This window comes from Cervus canadensis, chromosome 4 (assembly GCF_019320065.1).
Source record: "Cervus canadensis isolate Bull #8, Minnesota chromosome 4, ASM1932006v1, whole genome shotgun sequence".
Lineage (NCBI taxonomy): Eukaryota > Metazoa > Chordata > Mammalia > Artiodactyla > Cervidae > Cervus > Cervus canadensis.
Window position 1 is genome coordinate 58,614,248 of NC_057389.1, and position 24,296 is coordinate 58,638,543.

A 24,296-nucleotide genomic window follows, 5' to 3' on the forward strand; every position below is an offset into this window, starting at 1 on the left:
TGACCCACACCGGCTAAACAATCTCCTTTGGCAGTAGAAGTGTTTCAGTGCCGAGCACGACCAAAGCAAAGCTAATGACTAAGATAAAAACACTAAGAAAAGTTTTATCTGCAGAGATGAAAAAACTAGTATGACCACTTCAAACTAGAGGTGGGCATCTTATCCAATATGTATATATGGAAATAGAGGTAAACACAAGGAGGCAAATGATGAAGAAAGTCATGCATCCTTTCAGTCAGTCACATCTGGCTGTGCTTGAACTCTGGATCTACTCTGGGAATTCCCAAACTAAAACTCGTAAGAAGGATCCTTTTGTAGTTCATGAGCATGATGATTGGGTGTTCATGCTGCTGCGTGACATGTGCCTCCCTCACAAACCTTGTTACGACATCGGCACATTACCTGTCTGACGTGAAAGGAAAAAAAAAAAAAAAAAAAACTCGTAAGAATTTCCCAGGTGGCTCAGTGGTAAAGAATCCACCTGCCAACCAAGAGACACAGGTTCAATCCCTGGGTCAGAAGATCCCCTGGAGAAGGAAATGGCAACCCACTCCAGTATTCTTGCCTGGGAAACTGCATGGACAGAGGAGCCTGGAGGGCTACAGTCCATGGTGTCGCAAAGAGTCAGACACGACTTAGCAACTCAACAACAACAAAGACCTCAAAACTCCCTTTTTGTTTAAACAAGTTTGAGTTGAGTTTCTGTATCTTGTAATTGGTGAGGTTATATAATATTAAGCAAGACAGACAGATATAACCCCGTATGTGCTGTGCTATGCTAAGTCGCTTCAGTTGAGTCTGACTCTTTGTGGCCCTATGAACTGTAGCCTACCTACCAGGCTCCTCTGTCTATGGGATTCAAGAATACTGGAGTGGGTTGCCATGGCCTCCTCCAGGGGATCTTTCCGACCAGGGATCGAACCCATGTCTCCTGCACTGGTGGGTAGGTTCTTTACCACTAGTGCCACCTAGGAAGCCCTATTAGAGAACAATTTAGGACTACATTTTAAAGTCCTAAAATCTATGTCCCTGAGGAAACTCTCTAAATGGTAGTTAGATGAGTACACATATATTGTAAATTCCTTCAAACTGTACACCAATCTATATTCTTTGCTATATATGATATAAATATACACTCATCAGTTCAGTTCAGTTGCTCAGTCGTGTCCGACTCTTTGCAGTCCGACTCCATGGACTGCAGCACACCAGGCTTCCCTATCCATCACCAACTCCCAGAACCTACTCAAACTCATGTCCATCATGTCAGTGATGCCATCCAACCATCTCATCCTCTGTCAACTCCTTCTCCTCCCGCCTTCAATCTTTCCCAGCATCAGGGTCTTTTCAAATGAGTCAGCTCTTTGCATCAAGGGGCCAAAGTACTGGAGCTTCAGCATCAGTCCTTCCAATGAATATTCAGGACTGATTTCCCTTTAGGATGGACTGGTTGGATCTCCTTGCTGTCAAAGGGCCTCTCAAGAGTCTCCAACACCACAGTTCAAAAGCATCAATTCTTTGGCGCTCAGCTTTCTTTATATACTCTTAATGTTTTTTTAAAAGATCTGTGAGCCCTATATTCATATTCCAGGAAATCTTAAAGATATAAATTTTTTAAAGGGAAAACATTACATGTATAGTGTTCACTTACGACAGCATTTTTATATCAAAAACATAAAAATAACTAAGTCCAATAATAGGGAAATGATACAATAGAAAGTATATAGTTTTAAAGATTATAAATACCAAGGTTATACTAAATCATAAAAAAAATGCCTGTAATTAGTTTAAAATTTTTAAAAGAAAACAGTAAAATGGTATAAGCTAGAAATAAAAGGTATATATGTAGCCAAGGAATTAAAAAGAAACACAAAACTAAATAAAGACTATAATAACTCCCCCAAAATGTAAATCTAATAAAATATAGAGGATATATGTATTGTATATATACATGGTGCTAAACACCAATGAAAGAAATTTTAAAAAGATGTAAATAGACAAAAATGTATTTTGTTCATAAAAGACTCAACAGTAAAAATGTCGACTCTCCCCAAAGTGTGATGTAATCCCTATCAAAATCCCAGATTTTCTATAGACAGGATTATCTAAGATTTATGGGGAAAAGCAAAAGAAAAAAAAAAAACTAGAATAGCTAAAACAATTTGGAAAAAAAATAAAGAGGGAGAAATCACTCAACCCAATTTTGAGACTCATAACTACAGCAATAAAGACTGTGAGCATTGGCTGAGGGACAGACACATAGATAATAGAACAAAATAGAGAACCCAGAAATAATCCCACCCAAGTACAGCTTGACTGAATTTTTTCCCCAGCTGACTGATTTCTAACAGGGTGCGCAACTCAATAAAGCAGTCTTTTCAACAAACGATACTGGAAAAACTACATGTTCACAAAGGAAAAAAGAATTCAACCTAAACCTCACGTGCCATACAAAAATAATCCAAAATGAGCCCAAGAGTTAAAAGTAAAACATAGAATTTCTAAAAGAAAATAGGAGAAAATCTTCATGAGCTAAATAAAGCTTGTTAAAGAACTCTTAGACATGACACCAAAAGTATGATCCATACATTGGGAGAGGGGAATCAATAAATTGGACTTCACCAAAATTAAAAACTTAGTATGCTATTTAAAACTTAGATCTGTTAAGAGAATGAAAAGACAGGCTACATCCAAATCATGGAGTACTCACAGTATACCTCCTTGTAATTAAAAAGCTACAAACTATTGATACACCAACTGGAGGGCTCTCAAGGGCAGCATGTTGAGTTGTGTGTGTGTGTTGGGGGGGTGGGGTGTGGTGAGAGCCAATCTCAAAAGATCATACATTGTATATCATTCCATTTATACAATATTCTTGAAATGACAGAATTAAGAGATGGAGACAGATTAGATGCCAAGGGTGAGGGATGATGGAGAATGTAAGCAACATGGGTATGATTTTAACAGGTATCAAGAGGGAGAGCTTTGTGGTGATGGAATAGTTGTGAATCTTGCTTGCAGAGGTGGTTGTACAAATCTTCATAGGTTAAAACTAGAGAACTGCTGTGCCAATGTCAATTTCCTGCTGCTGATATAGTACTACAGTTCCGTAAAATGTAACCATTGGGGGAAAATGGGTAAATGGTATACTGGACTACTCTATATTTGCAACTCCCTATTAATCAAAATACTTCCTTGGTGGCTCAGACAGAAGTGTCTGCCTACAATGCAGGAGACCCAGCTTCGATCCCTGGGTCAGGAAGATCCCCTGGAGGAGGAAATAGCAACCCACTCCAGTACTCTTGCATGGAAAATCCCATGGACAGAGGATCCTGGTAGGCTATAGTCCATGGGATTGCAGAGTTGGACACGACTGAGTGACTTCACTTCACTTCGTTAATCAAAATTAAAAGCTTTAAAAAAAAATCTGTTACTTAACTTTTTATTAGTGTAAATAAACACTGAAGTAAACAATGTAACAGAATTTTTAATCTGACAGAAGACCGCACAGCAGGATCTCAGAGTGGCTCTAACTTAATGAGAGTATGCTAATGTCAGGTAATTCACCTGGAGTTTTTAGTAGCTCTCACTGCCTCAATATATACCCTAAGTGATTCATGTCTGAGGAAGGCATTTTAATTTTTCACATACCAGGTCCCTCAGCTTTATCTATAAGGAGCAGCCATGTAGACAGGCCAAGCTGGCAGTAAAACTGCATGCACGCGTGTGTGCTCAGTTGCTAAGTCGTGTCCAACTCCTGGCAACCGCGTGACCGCATGACAACTGGCCAATTCTCCCTCTCCAGGATCTGCTGCAGCAGTCCCTTCCTTAACAGCACCATCTCACCTCCCACGACCCCAATGGTTTCCTGACTGTTAGTCCAGCCTCCAGGCTCTCCCCCAACCCCCTTAAGGCTTCCTGTACACACCTGAGAAACTAATCTCCCCTAAACACCACTTCTTTTCATATTCCATGTTATCCAGATGGTACAACTTCTTAAAACAGGAACAAAGTTAAGGAGACATATTTCAGTTTAATTTAAGAAGAAAAAGGCGTTAAAAATAAACACAAAGCAATGTTGGAAAAAGCTGCTTCCAGAGGTGCAAGTCCTGTGTCACTAGATACATTTAAGTATATGGGAACCTGAACCTGGGAGACCTATTCCAGCCACAGAACTAACTCAGAATCATTTCCCTGATAGTGCGTCCTTCTTCACTTGACATTCTAAGTCACCCTCTAAAATCTAACTCCAAGCTCTTTTGTATCCAACCTCTCCTCCCAGCACTCCTCTCCAGTCAGAGCCTTCACTGTTCCCCGTGCACATCTTGCTTTGTCTGCTGCTTTTCTTACCTGATTCTCCCTCCCTTCTTTTACCTTTCAAGATCCAGTACACCTTCAGGAAGCTTTTCTAATCTCATGCGTACCTTCCTATTCCATTCCATTCTTTGCATGCTACTCATGCTATTAATTATTTATGTCTGTATGTCCTGATTATAAGCTCTGAGACAAAAAAAAACAGTAAAAACACCCTCCTGTCTGATAGAAGACAGTCTCTCTCTCCTTTTTTAAAATTATTTTAGCCACTCTGCACTACATGCTCAATCTTAGTTTCTTGACCAGGAATCAAACCCAGGCCCCTTCCAGTGGAAGCACAGAGTCCTAACCAATGAACCTCCAGGGAATTCCCCAAGACGGTCTCTCTTCACGAAGAGACCACACATGGTCACCAAGCCATTTCCCCACTCTGGCCTAACGCAAGCTTCTCCCCAGGAAATCCACTGTTGTGAACCTGCAGTGCACCAATCATCTGCCCCTTTGCTGAGAAGAGTATCTTTAGAAGCCATGTGAGGATATAAGAATACATAAAGGTGCACCTAAGACTCTTGGGACCTTCTCCCTCATTCACCCAGAAATGCCCATGAGCTGTAGGAAAGAAGTTACTGATGCAGCAGCAAGTCTCTGTTCTTGGCCTTTGAGATCTACTGTAAATTGTAGCTAATGGATTAAAAAGCACTGTTCTAGTAGAAACCATTCCTCATCACTTAACTTCCTATTTATTACTATCATCACTGGTCCTCCTTTTTAAATGCCTCCCCCCTTTTCAAACAAGTGTCAATTAGGCTTTCCCATCTCTGCCTCTTGGATGTCCCCTAACCAGTTAAGAGCCCTCTTTTTCTTATCAGAGCCCTATTCAAGTATCCATGAAATACTTTTAGATACTCTTTGCAACACACAGGTATTGTTAAAGTACGTATGTATAAGGAAAGGCTGTTAATGGGTATGAGATTTATTTTGGGAGTGATGAAAATGTTCTGGAATTAAATAATGGTGAAGCTGCACAATTCCGTGAATATACTAAAAACCACTAAATTATATACATTTTAAAATGGTGAATTTTATGTTAAATGAATTATCTTTTTTTTTTTTTTTTAAAGGTAAGATTCTCCACCAGCATCCCCGTACTTACATTTGGCACTGGGGCAAAAACATCTTAATTTTTAAGAAATACCTTTTCTCACATACTTCTTGGAGAACATAGTCAATTACCTTCCTCAAACATTTAAGTGCCTATCATAGACAGGCACCACGATAGCTGCCTCAGAAAACAGTTGTCAGACCATCACAGAGCCTATGCTGCTGGAGCCTAAGAGGGGAAGATAACCAGCTATTTAACTATCACTGTGCCAAGAGCTAGGAAGAAAAAGTGTAAAGGTAAGAATGACCTAATCAGAGTGGGAAATGTGGGGGTGGGCAGGGTCCCCAAAAACACATCTCAAAGAGACACATGTAAGCTTCAGCCCATATCAGGCAGTTAACAACTAATTTGGGCTGACAAGCAGTACAACAAAACCCCTGTTTCACAGGGGTTTTGAGGCCATGCAATTGATAACTGGCTCCCATCCACCAGAGGAGACTCACCTGGTCTTGAGGTAAAGCAACCCTACATTTATGTATGTGTATGTTTCACCCACTGACAGTGTTATGATAAGGTTTTAGTGTCCTTACAAATGTTTGTGTTTATTATTCATGTAATCAGAGGCAAATACAAAAAGAAAATTAAGTGATGCTGAAAAACTGCATACATTCAAGTCTCTGATTATTAATGATTGCACAGAAAGGGCTTATACAAGCTCAAAAGATATAGAAGGTTCAATTTTTGGCTCAAAAGCATTATAAATAAGAACCTAAATCAACTATTTATTCGAGACAGTAAGCTCACATCTTTAACCGGAGATCAGATATCAGCTAACTATGGCCTGTGGGCCATAATCTAGCCAATCCACTGTTTTCATAAATCAGTTTTACTGGAACAAAGCCATGCCCATTTGTTTTTACACTGAATAGCTGCTTTCCCAACACAACTGCTGAACTCAATAGTGTTAAGAGAAACCTTATCGCCAATAAGGTCTAAAATCCTTACTACTTGGCCCTTTATGGGGAAAAAAAAAAAAAAGGCCAACTTGTACTGGATGAAAGTAGCCCACACTGACTCAGATCAAAAACATCTTTTTATGCATCCTTTAGCAATTAAAGGATGTTCCAATGGATAAGCAACAGACTTGAAATGCAAAGAACTCTACTTCATTAGTCAATCCACTATGGAGTTCTTGATAAATCATAATTACTCTATATTTTATATACCAGTAAAATTCAGAGCAGTTAGGTCAGAGTTTTCCATAAGTGCTCAGGACTGCTGAAAGCAGGCCTGGGAGAGGTTTTTGTATTAATTATATATTCCTGCACAATAAATTACCCCCAAATAAGTATTTTAAACATTATCTCACCAAGTTTTCTGTGGGTCAGGAATTCAGGGTTGGCTGGGGCTGCCATCATCTGAAACTTAACTGTAGTTGGATGATCTTCCAAGGAGGCCTGGTTACATACTTGGTAAACTGGTACAAGAAACATCAGATCCTCTCCACAAGACCTCCTGAGTGTCTAGCCAGCTTCCCCCAGAGTCAATAATCCATGAGAAAGAGATAGGAAAACACAACATTCTCCTTATGACTTTGCTTCGAAAGTAGATAGTGTAACTTCCACACCATATTCTATTCTTTATAGAACTAAGTAAGAGTCTCTAAGTACAACACATATTCAAGAAAATAAAAGTTAGGTCTCATTTTTAAAGGAAAAGGTGTTAAAGAATCTTCACATATAAACATCACTTCAGGGTTTCAAATGAGTAAATAGCTTCAACAACATAACCTACAAGGTTCGGCTGACTCAAGAATCTGTGCTTAACCATTATCATACCATGTATTTTGTTCTATTTGTCACAAGAGAGAGACTGCATCACTATTTGTTAACATTCACCAAAGAAAAAAGTAAGCCAACAGAAGAAAGACAAAGCACTTCAGCTTTTCACATCTGACACAGTAACAATGATGGGAGGCAGTTATACATTTGCTTTAGTTTTAGTTCTGTTTTGTTTTCCTGCAAAGAGAAGGAAAATTATGGCGACTAGATCATGAACACATCAAAAATAATTGCAAAGCTGTCCCGGAACAGATAAGCATTTATGATTCAGTGCCACATAAAAAAATTTTCTCAGATACAAACAAAAATAACAGAAACTGAAGTTTAGATACGCATTCACAATTGGGAGGAGTGGGGTTGTACTTAGGAGGGTGTATTATATCACAATTGCAACAGATGTGTATCAGAGTAACTTCTGGAACAAAGAACATATATAGTAGGGGAAAAAAGTTATTTGTTACAATTCAACTTATTTTGAAAATAAATGTCTTTGTAGACCCATGAACACTTAACCAAATTCACCTGTTAATACTGTTTCAATAGGGGAAGCAAGAAGACCAAGGAAGCAAAACTTTCTCATAGAGGGCAGAGAAATAAAAGTCATCCTGATTTCCTCAACAAAAAGCTCAAAAATGGTCCTGAATCAGACAATTAAATCACTTTAAATTCATTCAAAATTCACTCTGCCAGGTTGAAGAGTATCACCCCCAAAATTTAGATCCTCCCAGAACCTGTGAATGTGGCCTTATTTAGATATAGGGTCCTTGTAGATATAACCAAATTAAGATGAGGTCATCCTGGATTAGCGTGGACCATAATTCAATGACTAACATCCTCATAAGAGGGAACTTGGCAACACAGATACATGGAGAATACCAGGTGAAAAAAAAGCCAGATACTGGAGGGACCTGTCTACCTGTCAAGGAATACCAAGGATTGCTAGCAACAAGCAGAAGCTGGGAAAGAACATGGAATAGTCTTTGTCTAAGGCCCCGAGAAAGAATGAATCCTGCTGACACCTTGATTTCAGCTATCTAGACTCCAGAACGCCAAAAAAAAAAAAAAAAATGTTGTTCTAAATTAACAAGTTAGTAGTCATTTACTATGGCAGCCAGAGAAAACTAACACACCCACTCAGCTAGGATTATGGAACTTAAGTAATCTCACCATTTTTAGTATTAGAAATATTTATTCACAAACTCAGAACAACAGGAGATAGCATCTCCATTTAATGCCTTGCCCTTTTTGGGTACTGTCACAGGGATGAATTTGACCTAAGACTCCACTGGACTATGCATACTGCTGTCAGCCAGAGGGCTACTGAGGCTCTCCCAAAGGCCAGTAGAGCACATGCATAGAGCATGTAAGTCAGTTCACCTTAGCTGACAGCCAACAGTCCTTAAAAAAAAAAAAACAACCTATGTTTTTGTTGAAGTCCTCCTGCTGGACCAGAAGAAGTTTAACAAAAAACTACAGGTTTCAAGAAGTTATTCTTTCAGATTTAAAGTCCTCTTATCTAGATAAGCAAAAACGACCTACTATATAGCACAGGGAGCTCTGTTCAATATTCTGTAATAACCTAAATGGAAAAAGAATTTTTAAAAAACGATACATGTATAATTGAATAATTTTGCTGTACACATGAAGCTAACACTGTTAATCAACTATGCTCCAATATAAAATAATTTAAGAAAATAAAGTCCTCTTATCATGATTATTGCATCACAGTGATGGCAGTTTTTCTTTTTTTTTTTTGATGGCAGTTTTTCTAACAGTAACCATTGGTAAGCTGTGGGTTACCATTTCACTTCTTATTACTTCTGAGTTTCCCAAAACATGTTTCCTTTAGGCTCATATTTAAATTATTTTAATCTCAAGTCAGTGCAAATATGCATGGCTGATTTAACCTATCAGTCTGACAGAAAGAGACACCGTCTAGGTTATTTTCAGAATTGCTCAACATTTTTCTATTTTATCATCCCTTTATCTTTAGCACACACTAACATATATTACACAGGATAAAAGATGAACTTCTGCCACATATATTTCCCATCAAATTGTGCTACAACATTCCTACAACTATTACTTGGAACACTGAAGAGAATTGGATTCAGATTCTCCAAAAATGATGTTCCTTTGTTAATCACTCCTAATTAAATCTTAAGCCAGTACAACTTAACACATTTCCAATACGTGAATATTCGTTGTTACTTGAGCAACTGGCAACATATAAGAAAGAAAATACTGACCGCAAAGTCACCTTCAAGGATTATTTTTCTAGAAAAACCTGACTCTCTCCATGTGAAAAGTGGCATTGACCTACCTTGTTTTCGAACATCTTCTACAGCAGCCACAAGCTCCTCCTTGAGAAACTGACTCTCCTTTGCAATTTTATCCCCCTTCTCCAAGAAATTCTCAGTTGCTTGTTCAACAGATGCAGCCAAAACATGGGCCTTCTTAGAACGACCTCTCTTCTTATTAGAGGGCCCCTTGCTATTGGTGTTTACCAAGGTTGTAACCTAAAAGTTTCAATTTTGAAAATTAAACCATAGCCAACTAAAATTAAAAGAAAGAAAAACACAAAGAGTAACATCTTTACAGATAGCAAGAATAAATTACTCATAGTAAAATGAAACATCACATTTATGAGAGTCTAGTAAGTATTAACAAATAAGATAAAATTCTCTCCATATTTAAAATATTCAGCAATGATACTCCATATTTAGTTTCCAAAATAATTTAGCTATCTCAATATGTAAGTTAAGAAATATAATGAATATTTTAATTTCTCAAACATGATCATTAGGCGTTTAAGCTTCATTTTACAGATTAAAAACTAACAACAAACAAACTACACGTCTCTATTATGTCATCAAGAAGTTTAGAAAGAGGTTAACAATGAATTTTGGAGCCCAAGAAAATAATTTATTTATATTTAAAAATATTTATGTTTATACTTAAAATATATTTATTTATATTTAAAATATTTATTTTCTTGAGTTCCAAAATCACTGCAGATGGTGACTGCAACCATGCCACTACCTCTCATTTTCGTGCTCAAGTACAATGTCTGTCTCCCTCACACTCAGACACAGACACATACACGTGCCAAAATGTGCCAAAACACTACACGTGCACAGCAAGTTGCTAACAGTTTAATGAAATGTCATCACATTGTGATATCTGTATTTGTAACAGAACATACCAAACCTACGCTCTCAAATTAAACGATCTTCTAACTGATCCTGGACAACAAAAGGTGTATTAAGCGAGATGAACAGACTTAATAGTCAAGGTTCCACATCCTATCTTTCTTAGAAATACTTTTAAGTATTAAGTGGTATGCACTGCATACCGCTAGCCCCTATTACTGCCAATCAAGACTGAAGAAAATGGCAACAAATATATTTCTAAAAGGCTAAATGAACCCACACATAAATATTTAATTATTAGTGGAGCCAAACTGTCTCATTACCATCAGCCTAAACTCAACGACTCAAATTAAGGCTTTGAACTAAACAACTTTGCCCTGTGTTTATTACCCAGGCCATGGAACCATGGAATGTTATGGAATCATGTTACAACAACTATGTATGTGTTTGCAGATTCTTACCTGGGTAACAAGAGGCTCTAACAGTCTTTCAACTGCCAGAGTCCTGATCTCTAGACTTTTGGGGTCCCATTTGAAGTTTATGTTGCCTGTGTGGACAGCAGTCATTTCTGAAAGAGAAACAGCCAGTCAAGCAAATAAATATCAAACACACATATGAAACATAAAAAATCTCCTACTCAAGGACTTGACACCAGGAAAGTTACAATCACAAGATGAAAGAAATTCTTACCAGCCTGCACTTTGAGGGCCCAGTAACTCTTAAAACCCCTTACACATAAGATTCTGAATTTACAAACATTATGGGTACTACAAGAGGGCATTCCCAATCATGAGCTTTTCCCCTCGGGCTTCTCTGGCACCAAGGCACTTCTACCTCCAGTTTTTTCATACTAACCTAGAATCAGGATGAAAAGCTCAAGGGAAAGAAGGCTAATACAGAAGATTCTGATTTGTCTTATTCCACAATAGTTATAATACACTTATTATCTGTAAACCTCACTTCATTTTCTGATGGATTCTTAGAGAATATCTTATCTTACTGTATTAAAACCTAACACTTCAGTCTACTGCCTTCTGCACCTACAGATATTATCACTCACAGCCTGAAGAAATTTCAAGTCACACTTAGTCAAGTATCACTGTATCACTGTCAAGGTAAACTTCCATTAGACAGAGGCTTTAAGACTAAGGGGAAAGACTTCAGCCATAATACCAGGCAGTTGGTGTTTACTTCTAAAAGTAGTGCCTCAAAGATTAAACAGAAAAACAGGTGAGGTATGTAGATGAGGTAAACACTAATAAAAACAACAAGCTGTTCATAGAAATACAAACCTTAAAAGGGTGCATTCTTATGAATTTTTACCTCTTGATTTTCACTCTAAAGGAAAAATGAAGGTCCATGGAAAAACCTGGGTACAATGATGTTTACAAAAGCACTATATATAATCATTAAAAACCGAAACTACCTATATTTCAAAAAATAGACCACTGAATAAATCACACAATCACAATATGGGATACTGTTCTGTTCTTAAAAAACTACATTAACAAAATTAGGAAGAAATAATAGTATTCTCACTGCTCAGGTCTTTCTTTCTATTAAGTACTAATTCCTTTAAAAAATTTTTTTAAAAAAGGTATATTCCAGGTCTGATATATCCTACTGTACAGAAAGCAAGGAAAGACACAATGACTAACAAGAGCATATTAAAAAGATAAAAGAACCAAGGGTTCCACTGGCTAAATTCACAAGTTGAATATCAAGAAGATGACTGTAACTGCCTATTGGACAGCTATCCTATGACCATGCATGGTCAGTCGTTTCAGTCGTGTCCAACTCTTTGCAACTCTATGGACCGTAGGCCACCAGGCTCCTCTGTCCATGGGATTCTCCAGGTAAGAATACTGGAGTGAGCTGCCATGCCTTCCTCCAGGGGATCTTCCCAACCCAGGGAATGAACCCATGTTCTCTTGCACTGCAGGTGGGTTTTTTACCTCTGAGCCACAGGGGAAGCCCTAAGGATCCTCAAAAGGAAAGAAAGGGGGTGAAAAGAAAATTTCTGTACCATAAATGTACAACAGAATTAGAAAATGACCATTTTGTAAACCCCAATGTAATAACTGATTCAAACTAGGGCTATCAGTGGATATTAACACCATTAGGTTAGACTACTGGGGAACAGACTATTTGAAAGGTGCCGAAGTATCACCTGACAGGTTTTACTTAACTAATCACAAAGGGGGCAAGACATACCTTTACAACATTGAGATCTAATGGCCATCTCCTTAGAACAAAGTTTGGTTGGCATTGCTAGTAATGCAACTCTGATATTATGTGCCTCACATGCCATGCCTTGGCATGTAAAGTGCCCTATATGAAGTGCCCTATATTCCCTAAAAAGTATTCTTAATGAAAAAAAAAAGTTTCAGATGTCTTTCAAGAGCCCCAGTATTACTATAAACTGAGCAAAGTTAATTGTCCAAGAGCAAAATGAAAATTAAATATTTAACCTGAGTCTAATGAAGCCTCTGCATAGGGATTCTAAGCCTTTTTCAATGTATGGATCCCTTAAGCAGTCTAGTGAATCTTATAGACTAATGTCTGGTAGAAATATAATGCAAGCCACCTATGCAATTTAAATTTTTCTAGTAGCCACATTAAAAAGTAGAGAGAAACTGATGAATTAATTTCAATAATATATTTATTTAACACAGTATATCCAGAATATTATCATTTCATCATGTAACTGATTTTTCAAAATTACTGATTACATAAGATGGTTTACAAAGTACTAAGTGTTGGAAATCTACGATGTGTTTTACACTTAAGGCATATTTACATTCAGACAAGTCACATTTCCAGTGCTCAGTAGCCACATGAGGATAGTGGCTTCAGTACTGCACAGTGCAGCTACAGACGTTTTCTCAGAATTTTTTTTAAACGCATGAAATACAATTCAAAGGATTACAAAGGAAACATATATGTTGAGATTTAGCTATCAAAAGCAATATATATGCTCTTTATTAAATACTAAATAAGATGTCAAGAATTCTGATAACTACTTCAAAGTAATAATGAACACACTTTCTCAAGATAGATTACAATTACTTCATGTATGAAAAGCACTGAGATTCCTACTGTTGGGACAAAGTTATAGGTTCAACTGAAGTTGGAGTTTGTTTTCTATTGTTAATAATAAATTCCTATTAATAATAAAAAAGACAAAACTTTTCCAATCCATACTCAGTGCAGGTTAAAAAACCCTAACCTGAACTGAATTTCACAGAAGTATATAAGGGATACAGATGCATGTTAAATACCACAAGGGAACAGACAATTGGAATATAAGGCATTCTTATAAGACAATGGGACCTTAACTCTTCAAAAAGTCAATATGGGGGTATGGGACATAATTTAGACAAAAAGACAGGAGACAAAAGAATCTAATGCAATACACATATTTCATTGGGATCCTGGTCTGAAACAAAAAGCTATTAAGACATTTGTAGGAAAACTGGTAAATTTTTATATTAAATATTATTTTAACTGGAGAAGAAAATGGCAACCAACTCCAGTATTCTTGCCTGGAGAACCCCATGGACAGTATGAAAGGCATGCTTGGGGTTGCAAAGAGTTGGACACGACTTGACAACTGAACAACAACAAATTAGATATTATGGAATTACTGCTCAGTTTCATAGGTGTGATAATGAACTGCAGCTGTATAGAAAAGGACTATTTTTAGGAGATCGTACTGAAATCTTTAGAAATCAAATGTCAGGGTGACTGCAACTTTCAAATTCAGCAAAAGTAAACATACACAGAGAGTATGTTTATTTAAAAATATTCATAACTGTTAAATCTAAATGTAGATCATGTGGAGAGGTTGGGTACACCTGAAATTTCTCATCTTAAAAAAAGAAGAAAATGTTGTAGAGGTTTATGAGAAAATGTTCAAAATATATACTACTGAAGACAGAAAGCAGATTTCAAAAACAATATGAAGTATAACTGCAGTGGGATATATAAACCGAACATTAACAATGATGTTATATCTTAAGATTGGGTGATTACAAGCGGTGTTAACTTTTCTTTTTTTCACAATTGTATTCTCTGATTTTATAAAATTATAGGTATTTAGAAAGTTGCAAAAAAAAAAGAAAGTTGCTCTTGTAATGAAAGAAGTAGAATCTTTATTTTACAAGGTGCAAGGAGGACAATACAATCAAAAGGCATGCTTGATCATTACTCAACCACTTTGAACTTGTTTCCTCTTTTATAAAATAAGGTTATCATTTACTTTAAAAAAAAAAAATACTATCACTATCTTTAGAGGGCTTGTGTGAAAATTAAAGAGACTATGATCCACTGAATAAAATCAATCCATGATAACACCAACAAAGAAGGAAAAGTTCTTCCATAATAGGAAATCAGATAACATATAGAGAAGGAGTAACACATATAGAAAAATCACCATTTAAGAAACCTCACAATATATTCAGGCAAGAATTAGCAAAGAATGCTAAAGCAAACAAGTGAAAAGTTTACTAAGAAACTGAATATTCAACCCAGTGCTCTGTGCCAGTCTAGAGGGGTGGGACTGGGGGGGAAGAGGGTGGTTCAAGAGTGAAGAGATATATGTATACTTATGATTGATCCACACTGTTGTTGTACAGCAGAAACCAATACAACATTGTAAAGCGATTATCTTCCAATTAAAAATAAATTTAAATAAAAAGGAAACTGAGTATTTACATAGTCTCATAATAACTCCCAAGAGATTACTGATTACCAAGAGGGGAAATAAAGTATTTAACTCTGCAGAGCAGAAACTGGGAAACACCACCTTAGCCAAGTGACAAAAATTAACATCCCTAATAATGGGATAAATGGACATCATGTACTTCCTAATACAACACAATGAGAAGGATACACCGTTGCCTTCTGTGGTATTTCAAAGTTACATAACCCCAATCCTGTCACAAGGAAACATCAGACAAACTCAAAGTAATGGATATTCTATAAAGTAACTAGCTACAGTCTTCAAAAATGTCAAGGTAGGAAAAAGAGGCTGAGAAATACTTCCAAATTAAAAGAGGCTAAAAAAAGACATGAAAACTAAATGCAGTCATTCTGGACTGAAAATTGAACTAGGAATAAGAAACAATTGAGACAACTGATATAATTTGATCAGGGATCCTGAAATAGATAATAAATAGTATACATCGATGTTAAATTTTGAAAAATCCCATCATTGTATTGTAGCTATGTCCTTATTACACATAATGGGAATGATGTCTACAACTTACTCTCATATGGTTTAGAAAAAAAATAATGCATTAAATATACACATATACACAAAGAAGAATGAAAAAATATTAAGCAGAAGGAAAAATGGGAGGGAGAAGAGAGATAAGGAACAGAGGGAAACTGAATGGAAGAATGCGGAACAGGGAGAAGGAAGGGATGGAGAGGGAGCGGTAGCAGGAGAGGGAGAAGGGCGAGGGAGGAGAGGGAGGGAGAGAGATGTTCTGAAATGGCTGATGTCGCTGAGAACTGATTTTTTTTTTTAATTTTATTCAGTTTTAACTAATGTTAAATAGCCACTGATGACTACCTTATCAGACAGCACAGTTCTAGACCCTCTACGAAAAGCAACAGACCTCTACATCTCATATTTGAATAATGACCAGGACAAAGTAGAACTGCACATGTCTGTGACTAGTCCACTCCTAACAACTTTAATATAAAAACATCGATCTGTATCCTCTCCCCTAAATGCATGCTTGAGGCACAAATAGATAAGACTCCCTTAGATATTGCTGAAAATATTACTGCAAGCATCATCTAACATTTCACGAAGACTTATGTAAGCATCAAAAATTCTAGAACCTGGGCTTCCCTGTTGGCTCAGTGATAAAGAATCCACCTACCAATGCAGGAGACACGGGATCAATCCCTGGTTCAGGAAGATCCCACAAGCCACAGAACAACTAAGCCCCTTGCACCATCACTACTGAGCCAGCACTCTAGAACCCATAAGCCACAACTACTGAGCCCACGTGCCACAATTACCGACGCGCACACACTCCAGAGCCTGTGCTCCACAGTAAGACAAGCTGCCACAATGAAAGGCCCATGCAAGACAACTGGAGAGCAGCCCCGCTCAGCACGACGAGAGAAAAGCCCATGCAGCAAGGAATGCCCAGCACAGCCAAATAAATGAACAAAATTAAATTCTAGACTCGCTGAAAATAGGATGCCAAAAGGAATGTAGATTTGCTTAATCTGGTAACAAAGAATGCCAGTTTCCACGGAATTCGTTTCATCTCAAGTGGGCAAATTTGCTCTCTCTACACTCATATTGTGTAAAGCCTATAGTCTAGTTTTTAAAGGTTATTTGTCCACTAAACTGATCAATCCAAGTCAGTAAACCTTAGGAGATGGGACTAGTCTATATTGCTACAGGGCTGATAACTGTAGCTCAAGCAAATGTCATGAAATGTCAAAGATAAGACATTTCAGAAGGAATGGTTTTCCCCATGCATCCCACACATTTCTGTATCCTAGCATTCCAGCCACTGTATCAACACAAAACAGAAAATCTTTCAAAGGTTGTAGAGGGAACGAGCCCAAAGACAACTTAAGTGAAGCTACTTGCAAGTAGACATGTAGTCACATTTTCACATTTGGATTTTAATTATTAAACAAGTACGACACCCAACAATTCACTTTCCCAAAGAAATACACTCATTTTTTCTTGAAATAAAAAGCCTTCATGAAAGGAGCCCAGAGAAAAACATTAGGTCAATCCTGCCTGGGGAAAGGCACTGAGCCTGAGGATTTGATCAGTTTTGAAAACCCACAAATCAAGATCCAAACATCGTACACATGCATTCTTATTGCTTTAGAATTCATAGCTCAAGCCCAGTGAGCAAAATTAAAGACCAGGATGAGAATCCTTAGCTGAAAGACAGGGTTCAGGCCACAGAAAAGCTGCCAAGGAAAAGGAAAGCTGTTCAGAGGTAACTCAAAGAGGGAACAAGCTGCCCAAGGTGAGCCTGGGCAGACTGAACCAGTCCAGTCATGGGGTAAAAAGGCTTCAGACACTTGGAGAAAAATTAGAATTGCCATAGAGAAAGAACAAGAGTCCCCTGATTATCATACACATGTTGAAAATAAGGATAAAAACATTCTCAAAAAATGTCTTTTTGTCTTTTGTTTCCCTAATTTTGATACTCTGGGGTACAAAATAATTTCACTTTCTTGTTAACAGGAAAAAAAGGCAGAGTGTAAGCACAATAACGAAATTCAAACAACGCTGATCTCTCTGAGTCTGGGAACTGGTAAATGGGAAATGCCTGTGTCCAGCTTCCCATGAGCCCCGGTAGTCTTTATTACACACATCTAAGGTTGGCAAATCGTTCAATTTTTTAAGAGATCTCAACATGCAGATTTTTATGTTAAATCTTCCAAATTTAATGTTAGAAACTTGTTCCAAAAAATTTTACCACTGTATGGGACAATCATGTCTGAGTACTATGTTTGCCCTTTCAGACACCACTTTACAGTCACTAAAGATTTTCCAATGAAGTCCTTTCTGATTATACATTCCAGAACTCCACTCCTCTTAAGTAATGTCTCTGAGGAGGTCTTCAGCTTCCCCCATAAGATACACTAGATTCAGGTTCCCACTAAGGATGTTAAGGCAAAGGACTCACTCACTCATTTCCATTGAGAAACTTGAAATATACTGACACTTGAAAACTGAGAACAGTGTGTTTTCAAGTCTTTTAACAACCATGAAGGAAGCAGACTGCTTTGTGATGCATCTTTAATAAAAGGTCCTGCCATGATTGACTTCAAACATTATTAAACCATACTACAAAATCAAGTTATGCTTTTGTGACTACAACCCTAAAATGATTTCAAAAAGTAGAGGTAGAACATTTAAAATCTAATGAAAACACATACTCTGGAAAGAACATGGCTCCTGGAACCAGCTTCATCATTTATTCTCTGACATCAGGCAAGCTGCCTCAGCTTTCTGAATCCTCAGTTTTCTCATATACAAAATGAAAGAGGTTGAATTCTAAGCTTCACGTCTTTTCAGTTCTGAAATTCTAGTATTCCCTTCACTGAAATGATCTCTCAATAGCCTCTGAATTGTTTCATTAAATGTAACTTAATTTTTCCCAGGTTTAGACTGTGGTAACCCTAGTTTAAAGATGATAACTATGCTTATGCTTCTTTACAAGCCTTAAGTTGCTGGCAAGGTGCTTTAAGCAAAGATGCTTTATGCAGAGCAGACAGTATTAGCTGAATTAAATTTATGCAATATGACTTTAAAATATTTACAGGCCTACCAAGACTCCTACCTCAATCCTAGTCATATCTTCTGCTTCTCTACAATTAATGACATCATTTAAAGTAGCTAAACAAATAACTTAAACTCTAGGCAATTTCTAGTTTTCCAATTAACTTACAGAGCACTCCTTCACAAGATCTATTACAAAACCTACTAGAGCTAGCCAAACTTAATGAATTACAGCAACCAGAGGTTTTTCCAGAAGGGGATCAAGGTTGGTGAAACTAAATAAAACATTAAACTGTAGTTGTTCAGTCTTCAATACATTATAAATAGCAATCCTAGCAATAAAGCAAAAGTTCACTATAAATTCAGAAAGGGGCAGAGACAGTGGGCAGTTGACTAGCAATCTTTATGATAGAAAGAGAAACGGAGAAGCAATAAGCAGAGAGTAAAAGCACAGCTCCTCCAGAACTAAGGAGGCTGATTGTTGGCAAATGGCCTCATTCATGCAAAGAGCTACATACCTTCTCCAAAGACATTAAATGTTCATTTACAATGGAATGGCCACATCATTCTTAAAATGTGTCTGCTCCAAAGCTTTAGACTATCCCTACCTAGCTACTCAATACCAACTTTTTTTTTTTTTTCATATAAACAGGAAGGTTAAGTTAATACAATGGTTGGATGGTTCATTTAAATGCAAATCAAGAAATTTAGAAATTAAAACTAACCACAGTAGCGCTAACTGTCACAGTGCACAAAATACATGATTGCGGATTAGTCAATGCAGTCCTAGGTATGCTAGGCTACATCTGTATTAAACAGAACTAACAAAGCTGTTGGGATCTTAACCTCCAAATCTCCAGGTTACTGTGGAAAAAAAAAAAAAAGAAAGAAAGAAAACCTTATGATTAACACTGACTGACACCTGTTTATTTGACTAAATCCATCCCCAAGCCTGGGTTTCCCCAGTGGTCCTATGATGATCTTGGATCAGAAAGATCCCCTGGAGTAGGAAATGGTAACCCACTCCAGCATTCTCACCTGGAGAATCCCATGGATTGAGGAGCCTGGCAGGCTACAGCCCATGGAGTCGCTGTAGTGAATGAGAAAACACGGGTGCACCCACAGGTCCCCAAGCCTGTCACTTTCTCCTAAAATGTAAACTAGTTGGGAATAGGGGGAAGAGGGACAAGGAGAATCCCTTGTACAGAATCACTGTCCTCCCATTCCAAAAAAAAATACCTAGCCTTGGTCAAACCTGAGAGCCAAAACATAATTAGAGTAAAAAGCTTCCATCCACAGCAGAGTACTGGATTACATAAACCATCATCCCAGTAATCCACTCATATACAAATACATTTTATACCATTTACATGATACACAGTACAAATTGGCACTCGGGTATAGAGTTAGAAGAAAAAGGACAGGGCTAGGTCTTTGTTTTATTTTAACATTGTAATATCATGATAATTTTATTACTGCTAAAGGTTATATAATTATTTTTAATCACAATAAAACATATCATCACTCTCATTTTCTTATCTTCTCTAGAGTATTGGAGGTAACAGGGAAACACAGGAAACACAGTGATTACCAAAAGCATTAAGCAAAGGACAAAAGGTAAACCTAAAGAAACAATGGCTGATCCACTATTTAGCCACTCAGTCAAATATTTTACTGCCTTCTCTGTATAGACACTATTCGAGACCAAAAAAAAGTCTGTCTTCATGAAACTACACTATAGTAACAGCATAAATAAGTAAACAAAACAGTATCTGTGCTAGAAAGAAAATTAAGCAGGGTAATGGTAATGAAATGAGGTAGGATCCTTCCAGGATCTTTCCATCTGGATAACACTTGAGCTGAAAGTCAATAAAGAGCCAATCAAGTGAATTATTTGGGGGAGGAGCCTTGCACACAGAGGTAATCTCCCAGGCAGAATTTCCCAGGACTTAGAGAAAGAGGTGACCAGTGTACCTGGAGCATAGAGAAGAAGAGGTGAGAGATCAAATGAAGAGAAAAACAGAAACAAGCTCCAGAGCTGCTGAAGTAACTGCACTGTGGGCCAGATATCTGTGTCCATTTACTCAGCTTCCATTCCACAAGGTTGAGACCATTAACAATGCAAGTGTTTAAGAGAAAACTGCACTAAGCCCTCACAACAGATAACTGATTATGGATGCACAGGAAGTCCCTGTTTCCACAAGAAACTGGATGGTTTGAAAAACAAAGATGAAGCCAGCATCTGGCCTGGAAGCTCAAGAGAACAGAGAGACAAAAGGGAAAAGAGGGTTTTGTTTTACAACAATGGGACTAAAAGGCAGAGAAACTTCTCACCCAGCTGAGAAGCACAGAGGAGTAAGAGGACTGTACTTTTTCTAGAGAGCCAGGAGAAAAGATGCCCAAACTTGACTAGAGGAAGTTATCCAGACTGAGTGAGAAAGAACTGAGAAAACAAGAAAGAAGTGTCTCTAAAACTTGTAGCATATACCTTTGATGACTTGGTTATCACTTATTTGTCAATGACTGACCAATTACCACATCCTAGGTGCCAGGGACACAAAGACTAATCAGAAATCCCTACCAGATCATCACAGCAATCACAGCCATCAATTATTAAGTACAAAAGGAAAAATGTTCCTTTACAATAGAGCTATCTGGCAGACGCCACTTAATCACAAGTATTTAAACTTATGAGCATCACCACAAGCGGAACAACCTGACAATAGTTTTGATGCTGAGAAAGGTAAATCATCACATATGTACCGTTCTTGCCACGAGTGGTAACAATGAGACAAATCTCACTTGTCTGTAGACAAAAAAACTGTAGACATTCTCTACAATTGCCTTAAACTCTCCAAAAGTGTCAATGTCACAGAAAAAATAAAAAGACTGACAAAACCAAACAAACACAGTACAGATCTTTTACTGATTCTTGGATTTAAAAAAAGGAAAAAAAAAAAAAAAAACTATGAAGGACATCACTGGGACAACTTGTCCCATATTCATATTAAATATGAATACAGATTGTACAGGACTTCAGTACTTCTAGGAATCTAGGCAAATTCTGAATCAGTAGGTCTAGGGTAATATTTAAGAGTCTGCATTTCTCACAAGTTCCCAGGGACGGCAGACATTGGCTCTTGGCTGCTGTTGCTGCTAAGCTGCTTTAGTCGTGTCCGACTCTGTGCGACCCCATGGACTGCAGCCCACCAGGCTCCTTGGTCCATGGGATTTTCCAGGGAAGAGTACTGGAGTGGGGTGCCACTGCCTTCTCCAAGAAGACATTAGAGATGATCTTAACTTAAAAATACAATTTTATACTTACTATTTATAATACTTGAGAAATCCTGAAAAGCACTCCCCCAAAGAAACACAAAGATAAAAGGTAAACCGCCCCCCCACCACCATAACCGTAAAGCCAGTGCCATCCTGGCCAGCAGCACTTGCCCAGTCTAAAGGCCTTCACACACACACTGCAGAGTTCAATTCCTCAAAACCCACAAGGCCAGAGCCAAGCATCTTCCTTATCTATTCCCCCTGTGGTTTTCCTCATCTCCACTGACCAAAGCTCTACCAAACTAGGCCCCTAGAAGGAGACTTTAGGCCCCTTTCCTCCTCTTCCTTCCCCTCCTTGCACCTCACTTTACTTACCCTCCCTGTTTTCAGGAATCTTCTCATTTCCAATCATTCTCCAGATAGCCCCAGACAGTTATCATCACCATGGAATCAACTTTCCTCTGAAAAAAACATAGGACTGCTTCCCCAACCAAAGACAGGATGAAGCTGAAACTCCAACAAACAAACCTTACTCACACTGATCTGTCAACCTCATCACCTGCCTGCACACCAAACTCTTCTCCAGGGAGTGCATGTCTCCAGACCTTTGTGCAACCCCGATCCGCTGCTCAGGGCAGACCTTCAAATTTTTCCATGTTCCTTCAAGGCTCACACAGATGTCCTCTGCTTCTAAGAGCTGTTCCCTCTTTTCTGGTTCTCCTATCATTTTACAAGCATCTCTTACAGCACTTATCAAGCAGTATGTCCATCTCCCATAAAGCTGACAGCTGCTTTGAGCACAGGGACCATGCCTTTTTTGAGCATGGTAACTTTCATCTAACAACATTCTATAAATGATTAACTGAATTGGCTTAACTGTTTTAAGATTTCACCTAGTAACACTGACACATGTGGCAAGAACTAAAAACTCTCTCTCTCCTGTAATACTTTAGCAGAACAGGTACAGATTGCTAATTCTTACCTATCAGTGATATTACCAAGGTTAATGTCATTAATTTGCAAACTTCTTGAGTTTAGCAATGGTGACTTAGACTCTTTTTTTCTTTTGGGCACACCACACAGCCTGTGTGACCCTACAGCCTGTAGGATCTTAGTTCCCCTAAGAAGGATCAAACCTGTGCCCCCTGCAGTGGAAGTACAGAGCCTTAACCACTGGACAGCCAAGTAAGTACCACTTACACATTCTTAACATCTTCCCTAGCACCTGCTTTTAAAGTCAGGCTTAATAAATGCACTGTATTTAACTGAACCCTTCCTTGAAACTGAGATACAGCAAATATAGCCTTAGACCCTAACTCAATAAAGATACCTCGAAAATACCACCTCTTCCACTGGTCTTAATGACTCCAAAGAAGTTTAAATTTCTCTCAAGGGTTGCCATATTCCATTTCCTTGAATTTTTTCCTTTCCTCCCAAGGGATCAAGCTCACATTTCACTTTCCCACTTCTGTGCAAAATGACAGGTTTCTAAAGATACACTTCTAAGTCAGTCCAGAGCTTTTCTGAGAACATGATGACCCCAGGCCCATGGAAGCAAGAAAACGATTACAGATGATTATAAGAAACCTTTGCCAATTTAGAGATCCCCAGGAACAGAAAATCCCCATGAACACTGACTCATCAGTAATAGTAACTTACCCTTTCAGTTCTGCCTTACTCCGTGCACTATCATTTTTCATAAACCATGATTAACAGTCTAGATTAATACTGAAATATTTAACATAATGAAATATTCAACATATGACAAGGGAATAGTTAACAATGCATCTTTGCTTGGAAACAAAGCATCGATGCTGCACAAGGCAAATGGACTATTAGCAAAGGCTCCTTCCTATCTTTCATGTAACTTGAAATGGGCCTCTGTGAATGCGTTTTTTAAGTTATGACCACACTTTCAGTTTCAAGAACAGCCTGCACTCTACCTGGCTAATAAACCAGTACAAGATTATGTAATCTGGTAATTAACCAGGCTTCCAACTTACTCCTCTATTTATAATGTCTAATACTAACAAAATAAACCAGAGCAATAAAACATTTTCAAAATACAACTGATGATCCACTTGTTTATGACAGTAATTTAACAACGAAATCTCAGAACAAGAGAAAGAAATCCACAGCTCAACATAATAAAGTAGAAGAGCCAAAATGAAGTAATCGACAAAAGAACTACTCTTTAAATTAGCAATTAAGGAATAACATCAGTTGTTTAACACTAAGATTAAATTGGATTAAATTATTTCATCACAAAAATTTAACACAAAAGAGAAAAAAATGTAACAAAAATGTTACATTTTCTTCTTCAGTATAGCTCTGGA

General features: G+C 37.7%; 1 protein-coding gene and 1 non-coding gene across 3 annotated transcripts in view; one reads left to right on the forward strand and one right to left on the reverse strand.

Moving 5' to 3' along the window:
- Window positions 1-24,296, reverse strand: part of CTNNA1 (catenin alpha 1) — a 171,826-nt gene that overhangs the window by 138,154 nt on the left and 9,376 nt on the right. For both annotated transcript variants that reach the window (XM_043465373.1, XM_043465374.1), the window contains exons 2-3: window positions 10,868-10,974; window positions 9,578-9,773 (exon numbers count right to left, since the gene is read on the reverse strand). In XM_043465373.1, the coding sequence (XP_043321308.1) occupies window positions 9,578-9,773; window positions 10,868-10,972 (301 nt within the window). In that variant the 5' untranslated portion in view covers window positions 10,973-10,974. The remainder of the gene's footprint in view (window positions 1-9,577; window positions 9,774-10,867; window positions 10,975-24,296) is intronic.
- On the forward strand, window positions 307-412 carry LOC122441154. Its single transcript, XR_006269285.1, has one exon. It is a non-coding gene; the product is annotated as a small nucleolar RNA U13 (small nucleolar RNA).